Here is a 26,294-nt window from a genome sequence, read left to right as displayed (position 1 = left end):
GACAACGGGAGAAGCATCTGTAAAAGCTAAGGAGGGAAAAGGAATTGTGCTATGGCACAATCCCAGGACAAAACCAAGTCACTATTAACCGGCCAAAACAAACTAGCCTGGGATTGTTCCTAATCACTTACGGTACTTAGGTACTGAACGGTCATCCAGCACAACTAGGAAGGGGCAAATAACCCACAGCCCCTTTGAGGACAGGCTTGATTAGTCTGTGAAGGCGTCACAGCAGCCTGCGACAGCACCAGGCCGGTCTGGATGCTCCAACTTTCCCTTTTCGGTATAGCAACAGAGGTATGGCGGCAGTGCCAAGAGGCTGTTTCGGCAAGGCGAGACCCCAGCCCTCGCGGTGCGGTTTCCCACTGCCCCGTAACGCAGGTTCTGCAGGGGCTTATGCAGCCTGGATGGCAAACGATTCTCAGTGTCAGTCGCGCAGCAGTGTTAGCTGGCTTTGGCTGGAGCAAGGGCTTGCAGGATCCCAATGACCGTCTCCGGTCCTACCCCACTGGCAAAGCTGCTACAGGAGACAGATCTGGGGGACCGGCTCTGCTCATCCTCCCTTTACTCTCTCAGACAGGGAACCTTTATCTGGATGGAGAAATGCAGACTTACATCTTCCTCTTCACCCCGAGAATGCGGTTGGATTGCACCAATGAAATCAAAAACTGGATGAGCTGTGAGGAGAAAAAGGGAAAAGCTGTTACGGCGTGTGCAGTCCTTGGACAAGCACGGACAGAAGTAGGTGCAGGACCAGACGGTCCCTGCGTTCACAGCGGAGCCAGAACTGGGCACAGGGGGACACGGCAGAGCACTGACCCTGACTCCAAGCACAAAGGTGAAGGCTAAGGGTAAAACCACCTCACGGCAGCCAAGTGCATTCCGCATTGTAACACTGCCAGCCCAAATTTAGCCTCTTCCCACTGGATTTCCACAATCTCATGGTAAGAGGGAGAAAACCTGGAGATGAGGAGGCTGAGGGGAAACCTCGCTCTCAACAGCTCCCTGAAAGGAGGGAGTAGAGAGGGGGGGATGTGACCTCTTCTCCCTGGTGACAAGTGATAGGATGAGAGGAAATGGGTTCAAGTTATCTCAGGCGAGGTTTAGATTGGATATTAGGAAACATTTTTTCACCGAAAGGGTTATCAAACATTGGAAGAGGCTGCCCAGGGAGGGGGGGGGGGATTGGCCATCCCTGGAGGTGTTTAAAAAAAGGGCAGACGTGGTGCTTGGGGACATGGTTTAGAGGTGGTTTTGTCAGGTTGGGTTATGGTTGGGCTTGATGATCTTAAAGGTCCCTTCCAACCTCAGCGATTCTATGATTCTATGAAATTATTCTTAAATGGAATTAATGCCACTGCATCCCACCCATCCTGCAAGTGCCCAGCCTGGTCACTACAGCACCGCACACACGAGCCTCCCGATCCCTCCGTCCAGAAGACCAGGATTTACCTTATTGACAACTTTCTGCTGCTGGGCATGCTTCTGCCGCAAGCTGGCCACTTCCCTCCACAATGCCTCATTCTCGCTGCAAGAGAAGAAAAAGCCATCTGAAAAAAAAACCAAACCCACAACCCCGCAGCCTCTCAGGCAGAGGAAATAAAGAACGGGACAAGCTGGAAAACTGCAGCGGGGGATTTGCCGACATCTCCAGATACCGTCTCATTTACAGCCTCCTGGGGCTGCGGGTGAAATTGTGTTCATTAACTTTGCTTTGCCATCATTTTAGCTTGCGCAGCTCCAGAAATGGCAGCTATTCACACGTGGGCAGTAACACAGAGCCTTACCCAGAGAGAGCGAGCAGTTCACATCTGCTACGAGCCATTACCGTGCCCCTGCGGAAAGGCCCCTGGTGACCGAGCTCAATCTCCTTGATCTGGCCCAGGTGCACGCAGGGCCGGTTATAAATCGCCTTCTCTAGAGACGGGGTGGGGGGGAGGACATGGCAGAGGAGGAGCGAGCTCTGCGCCCAGGCAGCGTGCGAGGCTGCGTCGGGACGGAGCATGGGCTGCACAACCCTTGCACTGAGGAGCTGTGCGGTGCCTACCCCGTGGATTTTCTCCTGCAGCAGCAATTCCCAAACTCTACACACTTTTTTACAACTCCGTATTTGGCTTTTCTATGCAGATATATGTAAACAGCAATGATCAGGTTTGTGTGTTCTGTGAACGTAAAAGACAATGGAGAAATTCGCAATAAACCTGCAACACTTTCCCTTATTCTTAAGGCTATCAGAGCTCCCAGGAGCTCAGAGGTGACATGGTTTAAGTTACCCATTTATGTGACTGCAGCACTGATTCAACCTCATTGCCAGCGTCCCTCTGCAGGCAAACCTGCCATTCCAGACTGTTTTTTTGGGAACGCTCCCCCCCTCCCCACCTTTGTGGGATCGTGACTGCTCAAGCTACAATTTCCCCTTTCAGATTTTAATTCAGAGACTTTCCCCTTCGGAGGGTTTTGGTGGTCCCAATCCAGGAGAGGCCGGATGGCTTCCCTTGGCCTCCAGGGAGGAGGAGAAGGATGGTGGCGCCCCGCAGAGCCTATCCAGACCGGGGCAGCCAGAGCCCCCCGCTGTACTCCACCGCGGTACAAGGGCAAGATGAGCCCTTGGCAGAGAAAAAGTGGGGGAGACACAAAAACTCAGAGAGTGAGAACTCACATGAAATCACCCCAATTTTCTCAAAAGAGGCTCTCGCTTGCAGATGCATCCAAAATGCCCGAGTCCAGAAAGTCTTTCACCGGTGGAGGGGACAGCCATCCGGGCGGCCTGCTGGCCCGCGGCAAGGGCTGAGCTTGCAAACACGGGGCTGTGTTTCGGCTACAGCGAGGAGCGGTCAGCGCTTTCGGCAGCAAACCCAGGGGTGCGCGAAAGGCAGAGCGGGTAGGCGAGAGGGCTCAGGGGGTGGGCGATGGGGCTGCCCCTGTAGCGAGGGGGTCCAGCTGCGGTTATCTCAGCTGCACCATCGTTCCCCATGCACCAGCTGCCAATTACGCGCAGGGAGGATTGCTGCTCCGGGCCCCAACGGGGATTTGGGGAGGTCTGTAAATTAGCCAAGCTTTCCTCGGCACAGACCAGCTGAACACAGCTCCCGGATTTGCCTCGGGACAGAAAGGCGCAGCGAGAAACTGCTGGGTCCAGGCGTCGGGAAGGGCAGAGCCGCAGCCCCGCGCCCGCTGCTGAAATCCCAGGGGCGAGAGGCAGAGACGGAGCCGTCCACGCAGCACCGGCCCTGGCCCCCGCCGCAGCTGAGCCGTGCGAAGAGGTCGAGGTCTGGTGGATGCGAGCCAGCGATGTATCATGAAAGGCAAAGAAAAGAGGTGGTAACTGCTCATTAGGCAGCGGGAGAGAAACAGCTGGACACCAGGTCCCTGAAGGGTTAAACTGATCTGAGAGCAGCAAAACCACTCCTTTAATACTTTCTTTAGCATACTGTTTTATGAGGCAATTAAATGCCGGCGAAGAGTTTACAAGGGCCCGTTTCAAACCTTTCATTTCGGGAGTTATTAAAAGATCTTTGAAGCGTTTCGTTTATACGCTATTTTACAGGACTGCATAAAGCGGACCCCGCTCCGCACCTGCCTCTCTCAAAGCGCTGCTCCCGGGGGGATGCCCGGCATCCCTCCCTCACCCCGCGTGGCGTGGGGACGGGGTCTGGCAGCCTCAGAAGCAGGTTTGTGGCTCAGAGAAGTGACGTGCCTCTCGAAAGCAAAGACAAGCGATTGCTCTCTTCTTGCAGAGAGCGCCTGGGACCGGCGGCCTGTCCCCAGTCCCCTCCTGGTACCCGATGTTCCTCTGTCCAGTTAGCGCAGCACATACCCATGGGCAGCTGGATCCTGGGGGGAGCAGGCAGCATCCCCAGCTAAATGTGTTTTTCTCCCCCCCCTACAGAAAACCAGTCTCCCCCAGTTTGAGGCTGGAGCCGCCGTGGGGTTGTTCTCGCCGAAGCCCAGGGGCTCAGGACGCCGGCGCACTTCTGCCAGGCAGAGAATGACATTCGTTATCTCCCGCAGCCAGGAGAGACGCTCATTTATCACCGCGGCTGTACGAGGGTCCTCAGGAGGAACGTCCATCCTGCTTGAAAAACAACCTTTCCAAAGAGCTTTAATTACCAGTATACACTCAGGAAAATGGTCGTTACTCTCCTTTCAGATAAAATTACTCTGGCTAAAAGCCGCGCTTGACTTCACAGAGAGCAATTTTTGAAATAAATGACTTCTTTTTTTTTTTATCCGGTATTTTGCGGTTTAAAGAAAATGCAGTCTTGCAAGCTGTCACGCTCTCATTGGGGCCGTGCTGCCACTCGGTGTTTTTCGTAAAACCAGGCTATTACCCCCAGGTAAGCAGAGGAGAGAGCTGTCTTCTCTCACTCTGTCGAAGGTGAACTCCAGAAAGCAGCTTGCAGCTGTACGCTGTGTACCCTCACTGACACCGTGCATAGAAAAAAAACCTCAATTCAAGTTATTTAAATCTCCTGCCTTGGAGGTTTGAACTGTAGAGCCTCACGCTAGAAAACACAGAATTTTCAACTGCAGCACGTGATTGTGACCATGGACAAGCACACTTGATGCCCACAGAGTTTGTATTTGAGGTTTTTGTGCCCTATGGTATTTTTATCTCCTGCCACAAGGTTCTCTGGGATTTATTTAGAAGTGGCGACGCAGCACGCAGCAGATTCCTTCAACATGCAGTACGGAGATGTTCTAGTACTTCAGACAGGAGCGTATAGAAAATAAAACTGGATTTTAATCGAGCAAACCAATTGAGATCTGAAGGGTCCTGCTACATCCCTATTTGCTTAAAAAAACCCACAAACAATAAATGGGCAAAGATTTTCCTTTAGGCATCGTGTGGGCCCAGAGCAAAGTCTGGGGTTGCAGATGCTACGGCCTCACCCAAATTTCAGCTGAGACGCTGTTTCCAGCCCTCTTCGTGCCACCTGTGCTTCTCGCAGAGCGATGCGTACCACGCAGCGCCATGCCCTGCCAGTACATACTCCGCGCTTTACAGGCTCATCGGACAATGCGAGGGCGGCTTTCACCCGCGGGAGCAACGCTGGACCCTGTCACCGGGGCTCTGAATGCCCACCCGTGGGTGATCCCAAAAAGGGCAGAAAGCTGGGTAACTACGTTAGTTACGGCTGTAAAAATGAGTGAGCAATACACCGGGGGCAGATGAAAATTAGCCAGAAAAACATCACGAAGCAGCACACACCCAGAGAAAACCACTGCACTGAGCTGAGCGGTGCTGCTTGAGGAGACGGGGGTGAGGCGACCAACGAGCGGTTCTGTAAAGCCCCGACCCGGCGCCCCGCAGCAGCGAAGCCAAAAGGACAAAGCAAAGGCGAACAGGCAGCGACTGTTCCCTCTCCCTTCCAGCGCGAGGCTCGGGCTATCAGCCGAAGCCGGCAGCTGGCAGAGTCGGTGCCAACAAAAGCAGCCGGGTTTCCAGACACTGCGTAATTAAGACGCAGACCTCTGCTGCCGTGTGCCAGGAGCTGTCGGACAACATCATACAAAGAAAAACAAATCTATGGAGGAGTGTGAAGTACCAGGGCATCTCCCGTATCTGGGGAAGCCCCTAAGCCACAGCGCCGGTGCCAGGAGATCGCGCTATGTGCCCACCCCGCTCCTTTCCTCCTGCCCTTTGCCAATAGCATCCTCAGAAACAGAGCCGGGACACCAGGAGCCGGGAAACCAGGACCTTGCTTAAGTCCTTACTCCACACCTGTACAACTCCTGTCTGCAGTTAAATCCTGACTCAGACCTTCCCCGCAGTGTCCTGCAAACTATCCCTCTTCTTCGCTCAAACTAACGCCGAAGCGATAGTTTTGCAATCAATACTGGAGCTGTCAGCTCCTGGGCCGCAGGGACTGCGCCGCCATCCCCGATAACCAGAGGAGGACGCGTGGGATGACGCAGGCGAGCTTCAAAGCGCAGGGGTCAGATGCCTGGGGGCACGGTCCCTCCCCAGGGCACAGAAGGGACAGGGGCAGAGCTCAGGGTAAGGCAGAGACCGTGATGTGCAGGACGAGGCCCCGAGCAGAGAGGTTCCCTCCCCGGAATACCACGTGTCCGCTGGAGGGAAGCAGCTGTGTCTTAGTTCACACTAAATCAGTGACTCAGACTAAGAAGCTGTTTTGAATCCGGTCTCGAGCGCTATCAATCTTCAGTCTGCAGCAGGTACAACCTTTGGGGGGGATCCGCTCTTGGAAAAGAGTGCAATAGCTGTAAATGGCTCTTATTTTAGAGTCTGGAAATAGCTGAGGAACATGGAATATTAATGACTGCCCCCACCAAGAGAGACTGCCGGCGTTCTGCTGACTAAACAGGGATGCAAACCAAACCCCGCTCACCGAAGGGTATCAGTGCTGCTTTTGCTTCCTTTTTATGACCGAAGTGAGCGTGTAAAAGAACGCAGCATTTCGTTCCTGCAGACATCAGGGCTGCAAGCAGCGACAGCGCCCCGGCGCAGCAGGAGTCGCGAGCAGCAGAGCGGCACCCGTGCCCACGGACACTGCTGCGTGTCCAAACCCCAACCGGCCCCAAGCACGGCAGCTGGGAGCAGGGTCATCAGCATACCAGAAAAGAAAGCAGTTTTCCAAAACGCCTAATGTAACACACCCAAGACAGAGAGAAAAAGGTTGGTTTTGTTGAGACTTAGATGCTTCAACATGAGCCGGCAATGCGTGATCGCAGCCCAGAAGGCCAACCGCGTCCCGGGCTGCATCCCCAGCAGCGTGGTCAGCAGGGCGAGGGGGGATTGTGCCCCTCTGCTGCGCTCTGCTCTGCTCTGGGGAGACCCCCCTGCAGTGCTGCCTCCAGCTCGGGGGGGAGCCCCTCTGCTGGGAGAGTTGGGGGGTTCAGCCTGGAGAAGAGAAGGCTCCGCGCAGACCTCAGAGCCCCTTCCAGTGCCTAAAGGGGCTCCAGGAGAGCTGGGGAGGGACTCTGCATCAGGGAGGGGAGCCGTGGGACCAGGGGGAACGGTTTGACACTGACAGAGGGGGGATTTAGGTGAGATCTGAGGAGGAAATTCTCTCCTGTGAGGGTGGTAAGCCCTGGCACAGGTTGCCCCAAGAAGCTGTGGCTGCCCCATCCCTGGAGGTGTTCAAGGCCAGGTTGGACGGGGCTCTGAGCAACGTGGGCTGGTGGGAGGTGTCCCTGCCCAGGCCAGGGCATGGAACAAGATGGTCTTCAAGGTCCCTTCCAGCCCAAACCATTCTACGATTCTATTCCAGTAGCAATCCTGGTGCGGAGCAGTGAGAGATGTCGGCTTCATGTTTGAAGTCAGTGCCCCAACACTGGCTGCCTCATGAGACATGCACACAGACACATCGTTTTGTTGCTTTTCAGCAACATGAGGAAAGAGCAAAGACCTCAGCTTTGAAGAAAGTCTGACTTTCCTAATAAAAGTGATTTCCCTGTGTTTTACGCTTATCTCCTTACCCGGTTTCACGTTCGGTTGGTACCCACCACACCCACAACTGCGGCACCCCATGATTTTCGGACCATGAGCTCAAAGAACTGCTGAGCTCTTCACTTTCTCCAAGCGTGTCGTTCCAGATGTTCCCACACAACAGCTGGCATTGCCGCTGAAAAGCCACCCTGTCATCTCCCCGGGGCACCCTCTTCTCCCGCACGCTAAGGCACGCGTTGAAGCCAAGAAACAGGTCAGGGAACGGCGCACGGTGTACGTTGTTCGGCTCCACATGTCCACAACAGTGAGGACGGGGGGGTGGGGTGTCACTGTCAGGGGGAGCCCGGGGCCGTTTGAAGAGTTCATCTCTGCTGCGTGACGCCAGGCTGCCCACTCCCACCCCTGTCAGCACACACCGCACTCAGACGTAAGAGAATAAAAGACGACAGGAAGGTGAATTTCAAGGACTGCGAGCAAGGGCAGAGGGAGAAGCTCAGGTCTGGGTCTGCAGAGTCCCCAGCAAGAGGGGACCCTGTAGAGCCCGACTGCACCTCCCCATTGCCAGCGTGCGCTGGAGGACACCGACCGCCGCTCAGCTCCTCGGAGATGCCGCTTCGCCCGCCCTGCAGTACCGAGGGGATACAGTGAGGACGGAGGGACCTGAAGCTGGAGGCTGAAGGTGATGGCAATGCTTCCACGTGCGCTCGGTAAGCAAAGTCGGAAAGCTCTTCTCTGGGAGGACGGAAAAAGTCCCACTGCTCCGTTTCTCTTCATGGGACAAATCCTGTGTTCCATTCATGGGGAAGGACACCACCGACTGTGGTTTGAGCGGCTTCAGAAACTCCTGCTGCTCTTCGCAGCCACAAAGGTTCACCTGTTCTGCAGATTCTTCTAAATACTGAGACAAAAGGCCAACGGCATCCTGGCCTGTATCAGGAATAGTGTGGCCAGCAGGACTGGGGAAGTGATCATCCCCCTGCAATCAGCACTGGTGAGACCCCCCCCTCGAGCGCTGTGCCCAGTTTTGGGCCCCTCATAGCAAGACAGACATCGAGGGGCCGGAGCGTGTCCAGAGAAGGGCAACGGAGCTGGTGAGGGGTCTGGAGCACACGTCTGGTGAGGATCGGCTGAGGGACCTGGGGGTGTTCAGCCTGGAGAAGAGGAGGCTGAGGGGAGACCTTCACGCTCTCAACAGCTCCCTGAAAGGAGGGGGTAGAGAGGGGGGGCTGACCTCTTCTCCCTGGTGACAAGTGATAGGATGAGAGGAAATGGGTTCAAGTTATCTCAGGCGAGGTTTAGATTGGATATTAGGAAACATTTTTTCACCGAAAGGGTTATCGAACATTGGAAGAGGCTGCCCAGGGAGGGGGGGACTGGCCATCCCTGGAGGTGTTTAAAAGAAGGGCAGACGTGGTGCTTGGGGACATGGTTTAGAGGTGGTTTTGTCAGGGTAGGTTAATGGTTGGGCTTGATGATCTTAAAGGTCCCTTCCAACCTCAGCGATTCTATGATTCAGCAGTTTGCAGAAAAGTGCCTGTTCCCAGTTCATCAGTTTCCACTGTTTCAACATGCATAAAGGGAACAATTTCCAGAGCTCAAACAACCCCTGCTCTACCACAGGACGGCATTTGCTTTTGTTAGAGGAACAAGAGAGGCATTTCGGTATCGTATTTACAAGAAAAAAGACCCTTCCGTTTCACCAAGGCTCAACAGTCACCGCCTTCATCAAAATCTGAATATTATGTAAAAAATGAGCACCACACAGCAGCAGGGTACGTTACTAGGTTGCTAGCTTGAGAAGTTAAAAAAAAAAATAAATAAGCATTTTGTGGCTACACAGTTTTGTGGGGAGTTTAGATAATGACAACATCCTTTGATTACAGAGGCAAAAATCCCCTTCCACCCTCCTCATCGGTCAATCATATGCAGAAGTCAAACAGGGCTGGGGAAGGAGCAACCACACCACTGAACAAACCCCCAGCACACCAGTATCACCATTACCACCTTCTGCTGTCATTGCTATCGCCGACATCGTACCAGCTGGAACGTCAGCGACCAGGGTGATGTGGACAATCTCCGCAAGAGGAATGACCACAGAAACGAGGGTTCTTCAGGCTCGGAGAAGGGATCAAAGGAGGTATGTCAGAGCCCCATAAAAATAATGAATAATATGGAAAAAAAATGATTTTGAAAATAAGAACTGAGAGTCACCCAACAGTAAGTTCTAACACTCTATACTGCATGAGGGAATATAATTGCAGAACTCACAGCCCTCAAAAGTCTCCATCCCCAAACAGATAAAGTACCGTACTACAACCCAGCAGGAACCCCGAAACACGGGCTGGGACTTGGCGCAGCCGCCTTTGAGGGGCTGGAGCTCGTGGCACGGGGCAAGAACCCTCCTCGCCCCGATGATAACAGTCTCTCCCTACATATCTGTTGGTGTCAAAGAGTTTCAGCAGCTAAGTATCTGACCCATAAACCTATTATACCCTTAACCAGCTCATGTTTTGAATCCACTACTTCTGCAGAAATCAGCAGAATGTTCAGAGAAATGCTGACGTCAAATTCCTTAGCCATGAGGACAACACGGGCACACAGATGCCCAAAATCTGTGAGGTCCTCCTGGAGGAGTCTAAGAGAAAGCCACAAAGATGCTTGCTGCAGAGCAATAGTTTTGATCACTGCCCAGTGAGGGTTTAATCTCAATTTTTAAGCAAAACATCTCAAAAGAACAGCGTGACACCCTGCAAACCATTCAGGAGAGCCTCAGCCCCAGAAAGAGCTGGGGAGAAGAACGTGTCTTACACAGGACATCTTCAGAAGTAGTCACATGCGAGGGCACAGCACAAGAGCAAAGAAGTGTCGCTGTGGGTCAAAAAACGCAATGGAGGCAACACCAGAGCTCTCCAGAGCTACAGAATCAGCAGAATTTTTCAGGAAGGTGACAGATAGGTGGCCTCGAGCGCGAAAGGTTACTCCACATAACAGTCAGGTGCTCATTAAGCCCGGGGTCTCGCAGCGGTGCATGGACTGATTTGGGATTAACTCACCTGTGAGAATATTTTAGCTATGATAGAATATTCAGGTAGCCCCAGTTCAGACCACCGGGGAAGAGCCCACTTCTCTGTGCCAATAAAGACCAACTGTCTGCCCACAGAAACTCACAGTTCGATTAAAAATTTTGTATCTCGGGATCTTTAAGCAGCCAACAGCTCTGGGGCCGCACGAGCTACGCGCAGAGCGGCCCTCACACCACGGGAAGCTGTTTGAGAGCTTCCATCCAGAAGAATTGGTTCCCAACGACCAAACCTGCAACAGCAGGGAGACGCTCCTCAGTCCTGAGCGCAGGGGTGAGCTCTGCATGTGACTCACGGATTGAAGGTCCCCGTGGTGACCCATCTTAAGACAACCACTGAACTTCAGCCACGGCAGCAGTAACACCCACGAGCACATTACTAGAAAATACAGATGTAAAACAAACATCAAAACAAATTGTATTTAAAACGTCACTCTTCCTCCTCTTCCTCGTGAGCCAGCAGAACCTCATTCACTCTATACGTCCTTCTGAACCACTTCAGGTGAGTATGGACAGAGGAAAATGAATGCAGTTTTTAACTGTTCTCTGCTTTTCTTCTGAAAAAGCAGAGGATCAAGAGGAAACCAGAGCAGTTTACTGCTCCTGAAGTGATTACGTGACTGGAAGGTGCCGAATGGCACAGCGACCGACTCCTTCCAGCTCTGGCCGGCCTCAGGGCGCAGTCTGGGGCACAGCCTCAAACCACCATCCTGACAAAGGTCGCCAGGAGGCTCCGAACATTTCCTTCCTCCAGAATACTCTGAAAAAGCAGATTAGTGAAGACGTGGCACGGAGAAGAGGACAGTGCTGTGCAAGAGGCAACCGCAGAGATGGTGTGAAGCTGCTGCCACAAGCCAGCACCTCTGTACCAGGGAAGATGCTGCCCGTGCTCTCCAGTCGCGGGCACCAGAGGAAAGGATGAAATCCCGTTATGGACCGTATCCACAAACCTGCCAGAAAGCAGCAGACGCTACAAACCAGGGTTAAGAGATGCCAGTTGGGTTGAGTTATTTTAACATCAGTATGTCAGACTGGTGGTAATTAATTTCAGATTTAGATCACTGCACTGAAAAACGAGTACTCCACAGGTCTTTAACCTCTGGTTTGGAATGACCAATAAAACCAACTTCAGATGATCTCAAGCAGTGACTAAGCTCATAAAAAGCAGCAGCGTAGATAAAACACGCAGATCCCACATTATACTCAGCGTTATAAGCCATCAAAGCAATTTTAAGATCAAGCTGATGTTTGACTCGGAGCCAGCCCAGGTCCCCCAGGACCGGCCTGACATGCGGAGGCCGCGGCAGGAGCGTTAGCGTCTTGGCCCCCACCTCCCAACAGCTGGAGCCTGTGCAACCTTTGCACAGGAAGGTCGTAAAACAACACATTACAATTGTCCAATTTAGAGGTCATAAAAGCATGGACCGCAGCCTGGGCGCAAGGCTGGAAGAGCCAGAGTTCAGCCAGCAAAACCCAAACAGCAAGCGCGAGCCCAAGGCACGGTGCGCTGGCGGTGAGGGCTGCAGGAGAGCCGCCGAGTGGCACAGAGACACGGTCCTTCCTCCCGCGGGGGCCAGGTCCACATGCACGGGTATCCCGTTCCTTTCACGCCTCTGGGAAAAACGTAATTACACACACAAAGTCTTCTTTCCATAAAACCAGGCTTAATGGCAACCCAGTTCCAGGAGCCTCATTTCCCTTCCCCTGCAAAAGCTCTTGTCGCCCCTTTTTGAAGTGGCAGATGCTCCGGCTGACGATGCTGACAGCACACCTGCACGAAGGCAAGCCTTAATTTTCTTACCACCGAAGCCAAAAAGAGCAGCGGATTGGGCGACCCATCACCATCACCTCCACCTCCTCGCTCCAAGCAGGGCTGGGGACTGCTTGTGGTCACAGATGGTTCCTCCTTCATGCACAACCCGGGAACGGGGGCTCTGCAGGGGCTGAAGCCAGAGGTAATTGTTTCCTTAGGTTACTGCGGCACAGGAGGCAATGGGACGATGGAAAGCCCATTAGGAGAATGCAGCTGCTCGAGAAGACCACTTTGAGCAGCAGCGTTCTCAAGTGCCCGCTCCTGAGCTCTGCCGCTGCGCAACCCCCCCTCCAAGACCCTGCGCCGCTGCAGGATTTACTGCAGCTTGACAAGAAACCAGAGCCTTGACAGTGATGTCTCATTTCCAAATCCAAACCCGGAGTGCGTAAGGACGCACTTAACTCTGCTCGCTGCATTCCGATGTATTTTGAAAAGGAAATTCAGCAACAAAGTAAAATCGTAATTTGTTATTTCCAGACGGGTACCAGTGAAGCAGAGCACCCACCAAACTGCCTGACACAGGTTCTGGGCAACAGCGCTGTAATTAATCCCAATACCGCTTCTTTCAGGAGGAAACAGCCAGTTAATAATGGGCAGAAGACCGCGGAGGAGGGCGTGAACACAGGAGGAACACAGAGATGCCATCCAGCTGCCCAGAACAGTGCAGCGCACAAAGGAAAAAGGTTCTTTCGGTGCAGAGAGACACCCGCGGCTGCTCAGCCCCACAGGGATGATGGTCCTGAGGGTCCTTCTTCATCTAGTTCCGATTCCAGCAGGCAGACCTGGGTCACGAGAGAATACAGATCACCATCACCTCCAGAAGACTCTCGATGAAGAGGTTTGGCCACCCCGGCTGCAGACAGCAACGGCACAGTCACGTTTGTTTGCCAGCAGCTGAGCATCCCTTCCTTTTTTTGCCCACAAGAAGCAGAGAAAGCACCCAACCTGCTCCGGGCAGCAGCAGGAAGGCTTTGCACAGTGCCTGGCATGCTCTCTGGGAGTTTCGTATGGTTTCGGGTAGGGTAATGGGATTTGCCAGCTGCCTCTGGATGGGATCTCCCCAGTCGGCTTCTGTCCTGCTGCCCAACACTGGGCGTAAGGGAAAGAATCCCTCCTGGGAGCAGGTTTTCACTGGAGAAGAAAATCTTACTTGTGGAAAAAGCCTTGGATGTATTGCATGGTCCCTACCCCACAGGGGATTTGCCGCGGACAACTGAGACTGCAGGCATGCACCGCAGTGAGCAGCACCCCGGTCTCGGAGCGCAGCACAGGCAGGGTCCCTGCCCGCTGGCTCTGCATGCCTCCGGGCACCGTCCTTCAGCCTCCCGATTCTCCGAAGCATCTCCAGCACTATTCCTCCAGCTCAGCCTCCACTGGAGGCATCCCTCCCCATGCTGCAACCTCGATCCAGATGAGATTATCAGGAAGAAACGTTTCCCTGTGAGGGTGGTGGGACACTGGCACAGGTTGCCCCGAGAAGCTGTGGCTGCCCCATCCCTGGAGGTGTTCAAGGCCAGGTTGGATGGGGCTTGGAGCAACCTGGGCTGGTGGGAGGTGTCCCTGCCCAGGGCAGGGGGGGGGACTTTTAGGCCTTTAAGGTCCCTTCAACCCAAACCATTGGGTGATTCCATGACTGTAAACATTCGAGCAGGTTCACTGCCCACACATGAATGAATTTCCACACATTCACTCACGCTGCTCTTTCCTAGCAAAGATGCTGTTAAAAAAATACCCATGAGAAGCAAAATGTCACTTCCCATTACTGCCCCAGTTGGCACGGCGTGCTGGGACAAAGCCAACGGGTCTCTGAGGTACACCCCATCCCCACGGGCTGCTACGCAGAGCTAAAGGTCAAGTTTGCCTGTAAACGGACCTGTGCATAGAAAAGTGAAAAGTTAGAACTTGGTGAAAGGTACAGGGTGCAGTAACCTGTGGGACAAGCTCAAAAAGCAGTGCAGAAATTCCCATTGCGGCTGAGGAGACCACGTCCCCTCCCGCTCCGAAACACCTCGCACTGCTCGACCAGGCTGAGGGAACAGGACACAAGGTATGATGGACTCCTAAAGCGTGGTGTAAAACACAGGGAAAAAAAATTGCAAAAAAGGGCCAGCAATTTCGCAGAAGATCATCTTACAATTTTCCGTCTTTTTCTGTCCAGACTGGGCCCCACGTTCTCCAGGCCGGGGCAGACGCGCACAACAGACGCGCAGAGGGAAACAGTTGCGCTCTCAGCGCTGTTAAGGAAAGGTGAAGAGAGAAACAGGGCTGCGAAGTTCCGCCTGGTGCGGAGTCCAGGACTCAAAGCCGTGCGGTTACTCATCTCCCAGACGGTTTTAAGCAGCGTTTAACCAGAGCACTCACTCCCCGAAGGTGGGAGGGCTTCTGTTAATGAGGCTTTTCCAAGCACGGTGACTAAACTTGGATATCACCTAGTTGGCTTCGTTACGTCCTAGCTCAGCTTTTCTCTCACCTAACACCCATGGATTCAATCTTTTCAACAAATGTTCTAATGCAAACTCTATCCCCTCAGGTCAGTGTCAAGCGATAATATATATGTTGCTTTTGGAACCCTGGAACCATAAAGCAAGCTACGCGGGTCAAAATTATTTGGTATGATTTACTGGGGGTTTGCATACGGTAAACTAATTCTGGTGGAGAGGAATTATACTGCAAAAGGCCAAGTTCTTGTGTCTGTTTAGATTTATTTTTGTCAGGAGAAACTTTAACTTTTAAATTCTGTTAGCGACTGGGGCCTTGTAAAAGCGTTGGGGCCCTGTGAGCAGCGCCCGCTCAGGGGGAAGAGCTCTCGGCGTCCCACGGCAGCGCCTCCCGCCCTGAGCCAAAGCGAACACGGTCCCCGAAGGAGACACGGAGAAAACCCATAAAAACAGGTGCAGACACCATGGCTAGCTTGCTGCTTTCAACAATCTGTTTAAAATTAAACTTATGGATAAACTGGGGCTCCTGACGGAGCCGAGCGGAGCCCATGAATCAGGGGGAAGCGACAGCCCCCCCCGTCTCCCTGTCCTGCCCGGCACTGCAGCACTCGGGAAAGCACTGAGCACAGCCGCTGCCGGGACAGGCAGGCAGAGATCTCCTTCCTCCCGACACAAGACCTTGTCAGGACAAATATTTCCAAATCAAGAGACAACGTCTCTATTGAGAGTGCTGGTTTGGTTTCCCCACCCGCCTTACGCAGCCGGCGCGTTCAGGCTTGCCGTTACGCTTGTAACGCCAGTCATCACCACGATGCTCTCCCCAGGCTGTGCCACAGCTGCAGAGAAATCCGTCACCATTCTATACCCACAGCAGACACACACAGGTAAAGTGAAGCCCAAGGGCTGTCTTCCCACGTTGTTTACAGTCCGAAAAGACAAGCGTGCTACCACACCTAAGGTAAAGCTAAACCACTCTCCTCCCGGAGACTCTGGTCATGAGAGACGAGGGATGACGGGAAGGTGCTGTGCTGACGGACACGGGGCTGCGAACGGTGCTGAGCGCCCGGCACCCAGCGCGGCACCACCAGAGCCAGCCTGAACGGCGACCGTCAGTTTGAAATCCAAGAAGCTCCAAGTTAAAAAGCCCGGAAGAAAACATTTGGCTTAGATGAGTCACTGCTTCAGAAGCCCAGAAAGCAGAACGGAAGCCAAAAGAAACTGCAGAAATTCTAGGTCAGTAACCTGCTCAAATTTTAGTGTAGTTAATAACCATTCTTTGCTTCACGGTATCTCTGGGAGGTGACGGCCTCCCAGCTGAAGGGACAGAATCCAGGCAGATGCTGTTGGGGTTCCTGTCCTTTCTCCCATGGTGGGCTCTGACGGCTTTCCAATTTTAGAATACTAGAAGATGAAAGTGATCAGAAACAGCAAAGATACTAATAGTAACACTTTTAACACAAAACTCCTCATGTGAGAAAACCATACCAGCTGCTGGTAAATTAAGCATTGAAGTTACGCGGTACCGTCCAATACCGAGGTGACTCACTACAGCCAACCTGTTGGCGACTCTTCCAGCAAAGCCTCAGCGCCGATGAGAAGCTGCTGGTGGTGCGGCAGAGTAAAAGCCATACCTTCAATGCACCCCCTGAATATCAGCACAAAGCAGTCAGAGAAGGCATTAAGTGACCGATGTGTAAACTGGGCGAGCGATTACATTGAGAGTGGAGGGGGAGAGGCAGAGGTGTCCACCAGCGTGCAGCCACAGCCCAGCTGCCCCGGCTCGGAGAAGGGCTCGCAGCGCTCGCCGCTCACCTTCGCTTTTGGCAAACCCCAGTGTTGCAGCCCCAGGCTCCTCCAGCTGCTGCGACCCTTGAGGAGCCCCCGCGGCGGCAGGCTGCAGGACTGCCAGGCTGCACGGTGACAGCTTCAAAGAATCCCTTCTATGCCAGACTTGTGTGGGACAACGCGATTTAGAGAATAGGGAAATGGAAGGGATGTGTTACAATAAGCTGTTTCAAGCAGAGTACAAACCGAACCCAAAACCCAAGTCCTCACTGTGACTTATTCCATCTACACAGGAACGCCTGTAACGGTTGTCTTCACACGCTCCAATAAATATCACCTCCTGCTAAAAAGGGAAAAAATAATGAGCAAGAGGGGTAATCTTCAGATGCTGAACTATCTGAAAAAGCAGCTGAGAATAACGGAGGAACACAACCAAGTCCAGTGATGCACTTTCAACCTCGACTCCAGACCCCCATCCCGGCAGGAGCGGGCGAAAGCTCTGCTGCGGCTCCAGTGCCAGGATGAAAGGCGACTCATTGTTTCTTCAGCAAGAGGGAAGGGAGCCCTGGGCTTTATGTTCCCCAGAATGAGAAGATTTGCTCTTTTTTGTACATCTTTCTCCATGAGGTAACTAGAAGGACAAAGAAATCGCGATGTAATGCCACCCTTAACTCCAAAAGCCAGAAACGCAGGAGGCCACAAAGAGCATTAACATCGTCCCTAAAGCTCACGGTCATCTCAGACACTTGTTTCACCTGCAGCTTGCTCGTCTTTAAAATAAAAACAAATAAAAAGTCTCCAGAGGCTCATAAAATACCTGGAAGAAGACAAAGAACTTCTGTTTTCCAGGAGAAGCAAAAAAATACATCCTAAAACAAAAAAACCCACCCCAAATATGTGAAACTAGCAGCAGAGAAACACAGATTAACCAAAGCTAAACAGACGAGATGCCCCTGCGTGGCAGGGAAGCGATGTCCTCGCTCACGAGACCTCAGCCCCACGGGAGCACTACCCGGTTCTGCCGAAGGAGCTGCTGAAAAGGAAGAATAAATATTTTCATACCCAAAGTTCAGTTTATCTGCTTTCCATCCTCTGCTGCCAGTGCTAGAGATGGGCGGCAAATTATCCAGCCACACATTAAGATATGACAGCGGAGATGGGTTTGATCGTGTTCCTTTCAGGCAGACTTTTGGAGCTAAGCCGAGTCAGTATGAGAAGATTTGAGAAGGTCTGTTCACAGCTGGGCAATAAAAAGACATTTACTACGAGCATTATATTGCACGTGCCAAATCACAGAATCGTTACAGCTGGAAAAGACCTTAAGATCATCAATTCCAACTGTTATCTAACTCTACCGGGCCCACTTCTAACCCACGTCCCTGAGCGCCATATCTAGACGGCTTTTAAACACATCCAGGGATGGCAATTCAGTGACTTCCCTGGGCAACCTGTGCCAGTCTTTGATAACCCTTTTGGCGCAGAAGTTTTTCCTAATCTCTAACCTAACCCCCCCCCCGGTGCGACTTGATGCCATTTCCTCTTGTCCTATGACGACAGCATGATGATATCCAACCCATAAACCCCCCCAGAGCAGCTTTCCCTCTCCTACCTTCAACCTATATGGATTTCCACCATGCTCCTAAGATCTTACTGCGATAGAAGACAAGCTGTGACTGTAAACCCTCTTCTATGCCAACAAAGCAGCTTAATACAAATGACACCGGGTGTGCTTAGCTAAAGTGCTCTCCCCCTCTCCCCCATTCAAAACACACTTTTAGAAAGAAAAAAAATAATTAGGAATGGAGTGTTTCATTAGGAGTGGCACTAAAAAACAGCTCTGTGCTTCTGGCACCCTCAGCCCTTTGGAGACCACTGTCACTGTTTCGGGTAACCCCAACCGTTGCAATTTCCCACCATCACCGTGCAGAGACACCCCACTGGGTGCCCGCAGCAGACAGAACACTTCTGCGCTCAGCCTTGGCCCAACGTCAGAGCCCTTTGCTGGAGGAGTGTGATGAAGCAGATGAAGAAGAGTTTGATGGAAGCTGTGGCTGTCCCGTCCCTGGAGGTGTTCAAGGCCAGGTTGGACGGGGCTCTGAGCAACCTGGGCTGGTGGGAGGTGTCCCTGCCCAGGGCACGGGGTTGGAACTCGATGATCTTCAAGGTCCCTTCCAACCCAAACCGCTCTGTGATTCTACAACTACAGACCCTCCTTCAGCCACCACCTGTACAATGAGAACAACTCCCTGTTTCCATGGGTGTCTCCAGGCTGAATCCAGCAGAATTTCACGGGAGCGACTCTCACGCTGTGGCTACAGCGCAGGTCTCCTCTACAGCGGAGCAACTCCCGTCAGCTCCAAGCTCAACATGGAGAACAAAGTTGTGTTTACAGTCAGCTCACGTTAGTGCCTGCTAACGTACTCCGTTCAAGGGGAAAAGTCTTGGAATTGGATTCCTCAAAAATCTGTAAGATGGGGACAGGCCTGCTGGCGAGGGGGGAGGAGAAGAGTGCTAGCGAGACACCAGACACTGAAATCTTGCCAGGGGATGCTTTGTGGCGTCAGATTTTCAAGCCAAAAAATCCCCAGAACACCACGATCGCCAGGTCAGCGAAGCACAAGGCGTAGCACTTACACGCGTTCGCTCCTGCTTCAGGTCCAACAGCTGCAGCTGAAATGGAGAATCTTGAATTCACATCTCCAGGGGTGAAGAAATCCACCACAGCCTTCCACCTATTCTTCAAACTCTTCACTCAGGCGCACAGACCTTATTGCTAGTCTAATTTTAACGATTTTCACCTCTGCCGCTGCATGAAAACTGTTCAAGCTCCAGTTCCTCAGGCTGGAGGCACCTCCAGAGATGCACATCACCATTCGTTCCCCTTCCTCTTCCAGCACAGGAGGCTGAGCTCCCCCGTCACTCGTTACTCAGCAAGTCTCCGATTGCTTTAGTCATTCCTGTTTCTGTTCCTGGAGTTTGCTCCATGATTCAGTGTTCTTACACCGCTGGAACAAGCCCTGGACACACTCCTCCGGTTGTGGTCAGACTATGTCTTTACAAACCCATTGGTTAATTTGGATCGCCTACGTATGACCATTTCTATCAGAAGAGAAGGAACGCAGGATCTTTCGGTCCCTGCAAACTCCCTTTCAGAGTTACTACTCTTCACTTCGTTCATAGCAATCTTGCACTTAGCCAACCAAAAATACGTTGTTTTTACAGCAAAATTAACCTGTTTCTAACTCACAGTTGAAAAAACCTCAGAAACTCAGTCAAAGTTCACTTCACACAAATAACTTCAGGCAATCCACTCCGGCATTTGAACGCTTTGGGGGTGTTTCTAGAAGTCGAAGCGTGTAAGACCGGCACAAGGAAGTTTGAACCACACTGTACGTTTCTTCACAGAAAACCTTCAGGTCACCGTTACCAAACATCTCCCTCAAAGACCAACACGCACAGAGTTTCTCCGATAGTCAGCCTCCTCCTCCCCGAGGCCCAGCCTCCAGCTCTCTGAACTGAGCTTTTTTTCCAGCTCCCCACCGCAGCCCGGTGGCCGTGCAGCAGAAGCCATTTGTCTGCATTAACGGCCGGCAAAGCAGCACGTCTGTCCGGGCATTCTGCATCACAACTGATGTCTCCTCCATCTTGTGCAGATACCAACAGTTCCTGTCCTGAGCCATTAATGGATTTCAAGCCTCCACGCTGGAGGACTAAAAGCCATTATTCCCACCGAATTTGCAAAGAAGACCTCTGCACACTTTGTGGTGTGGTTAAGGCAGGAATCCAACAAGATTCTGGCTGCTGGCAGCTGCAGTGGTTCACCCAGAAGCAGCGGCACAAGCTGAAGATCTTAATCGCCACCACTTCACCTGGGGAGTGATGCTAGAGGAGGTTCAACCTTGGCACTGGTGTGGGGAAGGAGAGAACCTGGAACAGCCCTACTGCGGAGAAGCAACATGATGCAAAACAGCAGACCCTCAAGAACATTTAAAAAACTTGTCAAGGAAACAAGTGATGATGACGTGAGGATAAGGACCAGCTGATGCTTTGAAGCACGCCACACATCCAGAACTAAGACGATCAACCTCAAGAGAATGGGATGTATTATTATGCAAGAAGCAAGAGGAGAATTTTTAGCCACAAGTTCCTGAGAACCTGAAGACATGAAAAAGGGTTTGGAAAGTGCCCTCCAGAAAAGGAAGAGCAATCCAAGCACAGGGATCCAGTACCAGTAATGGAGATGGGAAAAAGTAAAGATAATGAAATGCAGACCCAAAAGCTGTGTTTACTGAGAGATACGGAGAACCTGCAGAAGACCGAAAACCCCCAGTTACTAAAGGATGGAGAAGTCGACAGGAAGAATGGAGTATGTTCAACCAAGAAGAGGTTGTTATGCTATCACAAGCGACGGAGAGCTTGCAGCTGGTGTTCCAGCCCAGAGCCTGCACAGCACTTGCCCGGGGTAAGTCCCCGCCGGCAGCTGGTCAGGGCTGAGGAGCGGTGGTGCCATCGCCCCGCGGCTGAACCTGCCCCGTGCACAAGTCCCCCGGTTCCTTCTGTGGGCTGTTTGCTGTTGTGCCAGCAATGAAAAAAGCTGCTGCGGCAGAGTACCGGAGCCCAGGCACGGCACGGAGCGGGAGCTGGTACTGCGAGGAGCAGCCGCCCTGTGGGGGAGCTGACGGCTGCTCAGCGGCGACTGTGCTTCTTCCAGGCACCAGTCTCAAGACAAAGACCTGCTAATAGGCAGTTGTACAACACTCTTTAATTCACACAAATCGTTTAATGCTGATTGTCTTAGAGGAGCCTATTTACCTGATAAGCTTTCAAAAAAGTGCAAGCCACATTTCTATTAATTAGTCAATAACGGTCTTCCTGGAAGCAGTGGGGAAGCTTTGCTGCTTCGAGAGAGGTTGTCAGTTCTCTGCTCTTAGTAGAGCTCAAACTACTGCTGTAGGCACTCCACCTAGTGGTTTACAGACCATTTATAATTAATAATGCTAATGTTTGCTTTAGCAAGAGCCAATGGAGCAGCCAGAACACAGCCTAGAGACTTACAGTGCATTTGTGAACGCTCTCATCCTTAACGCAGGGGTATGAGCCCAGACACTTAATCTCAAAACATGCCACAGGACAGCAAAAAAAGGTATCTCAAAACATGCCACAGGACAGCAAAAGCCACGGAAATTTAGATGAGCGCCATGTGGTGGGACCCCAAGACTGGCAGTTGGGTTTAAAGATGGTTCATGATGTTTCTTATTCTTCCTGCAATGGGCAGAAAACAAACCTGCAAAAGCAGAAGCTTCCCACATGAACTTGTTGCGATAACGGCTAGGAGCTGAGCTGCTGAAAGACACTATGCATCACAGTGAGTGGAAAACTAATTGCTTTAGGCAGCTGATTGCTTTTCCAGGAAAGTGGGAAAAATGGCTTTCAGTCCAGGGCCACACGAGCTTACCCTGTTGTGGATCTAACAGCGGTTCATTGCTAACAAGTCACCTGACAGAACTCGTACAATTGCTGGAGGACTAATGAAGGTTTCGCTGGCTATGGGCATGCTGTGTGTGCCTCGTTAAGGGAGCTTTCCCCTCATTCAAGGTTGGCTGCCCATGAGTTTTTCATTCAAAGCTGTGCTAGGCAAGACACTGCTCACTTGAAAGGGAAAACAGGAAGAGCCACCTCTGCTGTCTATAGACCCGTGCAACTGCGGTATTGGTAACGGTGCACAAATCTTCTACCTGCCACCACCTACCAACAGGTTAGGAGGACAATCTGCTTCTCCTTCTCCCCTTGCAAAGAGCCTGAGGAGAAGCACAGCCCAGATGTAAGGCTGGGCACTCATACCTGGGGCAAACAGAAGGTGAAGAGAATCATCTAGAATGACCTTGGAGACGAAGCAGGTTCTCTCCCCTCCCATGAACACCAGAGGTGCTAAAGAAGTGATCTGCAAGCACAAGATATAGTCATGAAACCCAAGAAAAGGGAGGCTTTGGAACACAGTGTGGAGGAAATATTCTTCCACTGTGAAACTGTCCCTTCGGCATCCCCTACCCTGCTTTCTTGCTTCATCCAGCAAGAACGGAGCGCTGCCCGCTCCGTGTTCTGTAAGAACCAGAACCAAATTCCTTAGAAAGAGATGAAGAAGCGAGGCATAAACTAAACTTCACTGACGCATGACTCGCTCCACTTTGCAGAGAGGTAAACAAGAAAAAAACCTAAAGTGCAGCTGTAAATCAAGATTTGTAACGGTGCCTAAGGGAATCAGACACCCCCACCCCACGTTCACTGGCCCCAACAGGTATCTACACTTAAAGGCCACTTTGAGTCTCAGTGCAAGCCCAACAGCCCGCAGGTCGTACGCAGCTCCTGCGGGTTGGGAGGGCGGCCGCTTCCCGGAGCCTCACTTAAAGAGTCTTATTAGGTGACACTAACTGAATTCTTCTGTATTACCACCATGCAAAAACGTCACATGAGGGTGAGCAACAATGCCCTGATCATCTCTAAAGGTAAGGCAGTATTTACTAGCGGGACTCAAGATCACCCATTTTGCCTCCCAACCCAACAGCAAGTACCGGGTGAGCAGTATCCAGTGAGAATTTAACTGGGTGCAAGTAAGAAGTCAAGAGCCTGGAGGAAGAATACAGTATTAGAACAGAAGGACAGGAGACATTACCCCAAATGACTTGAATACCCTGGTGCAGCGTGAGACGAGAGAATAGTTGTGCTTCGCGGGAGGAAAAAAATATATAATCACAAGGGAGCAACCCAGCACCATGCATCGACTGAAATTGCAGATTGTAACCCCCACAGCAGGGAAGGAAGTTCCTGAAGTCTTCACAGTCTTTCCACCCCATACCTCAAAGCAGAGCTGAACTCCGGAGAAGCTTTACGCTGTGTCTGGGGTCACAAGTCTGGCTGCTGTGACACCAGGGCTTTAATCGTGTTTAAAAGGTCCCTCCACCACCCCCTTCTCGCCCTAAGCACAAAGCCTCCTAAAGCTCGGGCTGTCCTCCTGGGACAACTGGAAGCTAGAGCAGAGAGCAAGCAAGCAGCAGCCAGCCTTCTCTCAGACGAGGTCTTAAAAATAACGTGCTAGGGGAAAGAAATCACTGGGCAAACTCTCCTGCATTTTCTGCCACCCCCTCCCCACATACATACTGCTTCATGGCTATCAGCTTGGAGTCCATGCTCTCCTGCTTTCCCTTCATCACCTGGATGTCAGTCAGTAACTTGGTTACGTTGTCTTGCCGAACCTTTATATCCTCATTCTTTATACTGGACACCTGGAGACAGAAAGGAAGACGTCAGTGGTGTTTCCTTCCTACAGAGTGGTTATTTAAGCTTCAAAGTTGATACTGCAAAATAATTCATCTCCTCTCTCTCGGCTGACTGCTGCACTCACACCTGAGCGCACTGCGTCAAAGGACTAAATCCAGCGCTCTACAAAGCAAGTTTTCTGCAAGCGTCCTGCTACAAACAGCAAATTCTGCCGCAGCCTAAAAAAAAATATCTTTTTGGATCAGAGTGCTCAAGTGAAAGCAAAGGCCCACTCAAGAGCTGTTTGTCTACGCAAACCTTCAGACTGAGCCGTTCATATCTACGACCAGCCTAAACCGAGAACTTAGCAGCCACGAGGACCAGGGACCACATTTGCGCTAGAGACGGGAAACAAACATTCTTCTTGCACGCTTTCAAAAGTCTCTGCTGCGTGCAGTGAACTGAGTATCGGTCTTAGCAATTAAGAAAGTAATTAGCTGGTTTGAGAAAGAAAATCAGGAGAAAAAGGGCAGCTGAGCTCACTGCAGCAGAGAGGCCCGCGGGCGGGATGGTACGCGTCTTCCAGAGGTCCCTGAGCAGCAGCCACTCGTTCCACATCCTCATCATTTCCTCTACAAGTGTTAAAGCAGCTGAGGAGAAGATTCTGAGCAGACAATTTCATTTTTCTGATCAAATACTCACGAGCAATGCCACCTAGGCACGTTTCACAAGAGCTGCACCACGGAAGAAGTCTGTGAACCTGCCAAGCGCTATAGGGGTTAACACATCCCACTTATTCCATAGCAGCTTCTCTCCACCTTGCTTGCCAGCAGGTCATGTATCTTTAAGATGCCTTTACATCCTCCTAACGCGTTCGCCCACTGTGAAAATGTCTAGAGGAACTAAATGTCTCAGTGAAAACGGCACTCGGGGTTACTTGAGAGCAGCATGGGATAGAGCGAAGAGCGAGCTGCTCTCTCTACACGTTGCTTTGATTAATATTTGGAAAAGAATGACAAAAACATGTTTCTCCAGCCCCCGCTTCAGGACTAATAAATTAGCCTGGAAAGTTCATAAGCACTTTTGGAACTCCTGATACCAACTGTTGCTATACCACGTCTTCAGTCTGTACGTCAAGAGATGGGGTGGTTGTAAAGCACATCTGTGAGTTTAAGGGGAAAATGTGTACATTTATATTTGGGATACACTGGGGGTTAACACATTTAAAATAATTCAGGTATCTTATCCTTCCTTCTCCTCCTTCCACTACTACATCTAAGGTATCTTCACGTGTCTGTGTGTGTACACATTGCACGTACTATTTTCCATTCCTTGAAACATTTGAAGCAAAGACTGCAGCTCAAGCAGTGATCACGCCCCCTCCTACCGAAAGGTACAACTGCTCTTCAGTCTCTCTAGAGGACACAGCAAACTTCCCTCCATTGAGCTAGCCTCAAACAGATGCTACTTGTTCAGAAAACCAGGAGAAATACAGTGACCCTTTTTACTGAACTCGGAACCGATCTGGTTTGCGAGGGCAGAGTGCCGGCTGTTTGCTGTCGGTGCTGCGGGAGAGGGGATGTCTCAAGCAGCGCCACAAGGAACCTAAGGCTGAAAACACTGAGAAAGAAACCCAGGAACAAAAGGGACGGTACCGAGAGCCTGAAGCCGCCTGATTAGCAGGGTGGCCCCGCAGCTTGTGCCTGGGTGAAAGGGCAGAGACAGCCACAAGAGCTGCCGGCACAAAACACTGACCAACGACACCGATGTCCACCAACCCTTGGAGACACTGACGCTTTCAGATTAATCCTCTGGTTTTAAACAGTTTATCCAGAGCAAGATGTGCTGTATAAACTTACACTAGTTACTTTCCTCTTGATGTTCTCCAGGAGATGTTCCTGGCCTCGGATGAAGTACGGATGCTGGAATTCCGTATCGTCTTTCTCTGGCTTCACCAATCCTCCCTGCTCAATGTGGACAACCTTTCGAAAGCCATCTGCAAAACAAAGGGGAGATAACTGGAGTAAAGCTTAACAGGCTAAATAGGAACTTGAGAAGGCAGAAACTAGCACAAGTTACCCTTGTTCACTTAAATACCCAGTGCTCCATGACCATGGTATTGCTTTCGAACAAAGCTCATCCTAAAAATGCTGTGTGGAATGAGAAACCCTCTCTTAAACTGAGACATGGATGAGGGGAGGGCAGTGGATGTTGTCTACCTTGACTTTGGCAAGGCTTTCGACACTGTCTCCCACATCATCCTCACAGGAAAGCTTAGGAAGTGTGGGTTAGATGAATGGACAGTGGGGTGGATTGAGAACTGGCTGACAGATAGAGCTCAGAGGGTTGTGGTTAGTGGTGCAGAGTCTAGTTGGAGGTCAGTAACAAGTGGTGTCCCTCAGGGGTCAGTACTGGGCCCAGTCCTGTTCAATATATTCATTGATGATCTGGATGAAGGGATAGAGTGTACCATCAGCAAGTTTGCTGATGACACAAAACTGGGAGGAGTGG

At 51.6% G+C, this 26,294-nt stretch overlaps 1 protein-coding gene across 1 annotated transcript in view; it reads right to left on the bottom strand.

The window, feature by feature from the left end:
- The window catches only part of HSF1 (heat shock transcription factor 1), a 124,395-nt gene that overhangs the window by 22,388 nt on the left and 75,713 nt on the right, over window positions 1-26,294 (bottom strand). The window contains exons 3-6 of the mRNA XM_009886848.1: window positions 25,643-25,779; window positions 23,685-23,809; window positions 1,453-1,528; window positions 616-677 (exon numbers count right to left, since the gene is read on the bottom strand). Of these exons, the coding sequence (XP_009885150.1) occupies window positions 616-677; window positions 1,453-1,528; window positions 23,685-23,809; window positions 25,643-25,779 (400 nt within the window). The remainder of the gene's footprint in view (window positions 1-615; window positions 678-1,452; window positions 1,529-23,684; window positions 23,810-25,642; window positions 25,780-26,294) is intronic.

Source organism: Charadrius vociferus, unplaced genomic scaffold (genome assembly GCF_000708025.1).
Source record: "Charadrius vociferus isolate BGI_N301 unplaced genomic scaffold, ASM70802v2 scaffold1036, whole genome shotgun sequence".
In the NCBI taxonomy this organism is placed as follows: Eukaryota; Metazoa; Chordata; class Aves; order Charadriiformes; family Charadriidae; genus Charadrius; species Charadrius vociferus.
The sequence above is the reverse complement of the archived record's forward strand: the minus strand, read 5'-3'. Positions and strand labels throughout refer to the sequence as shown.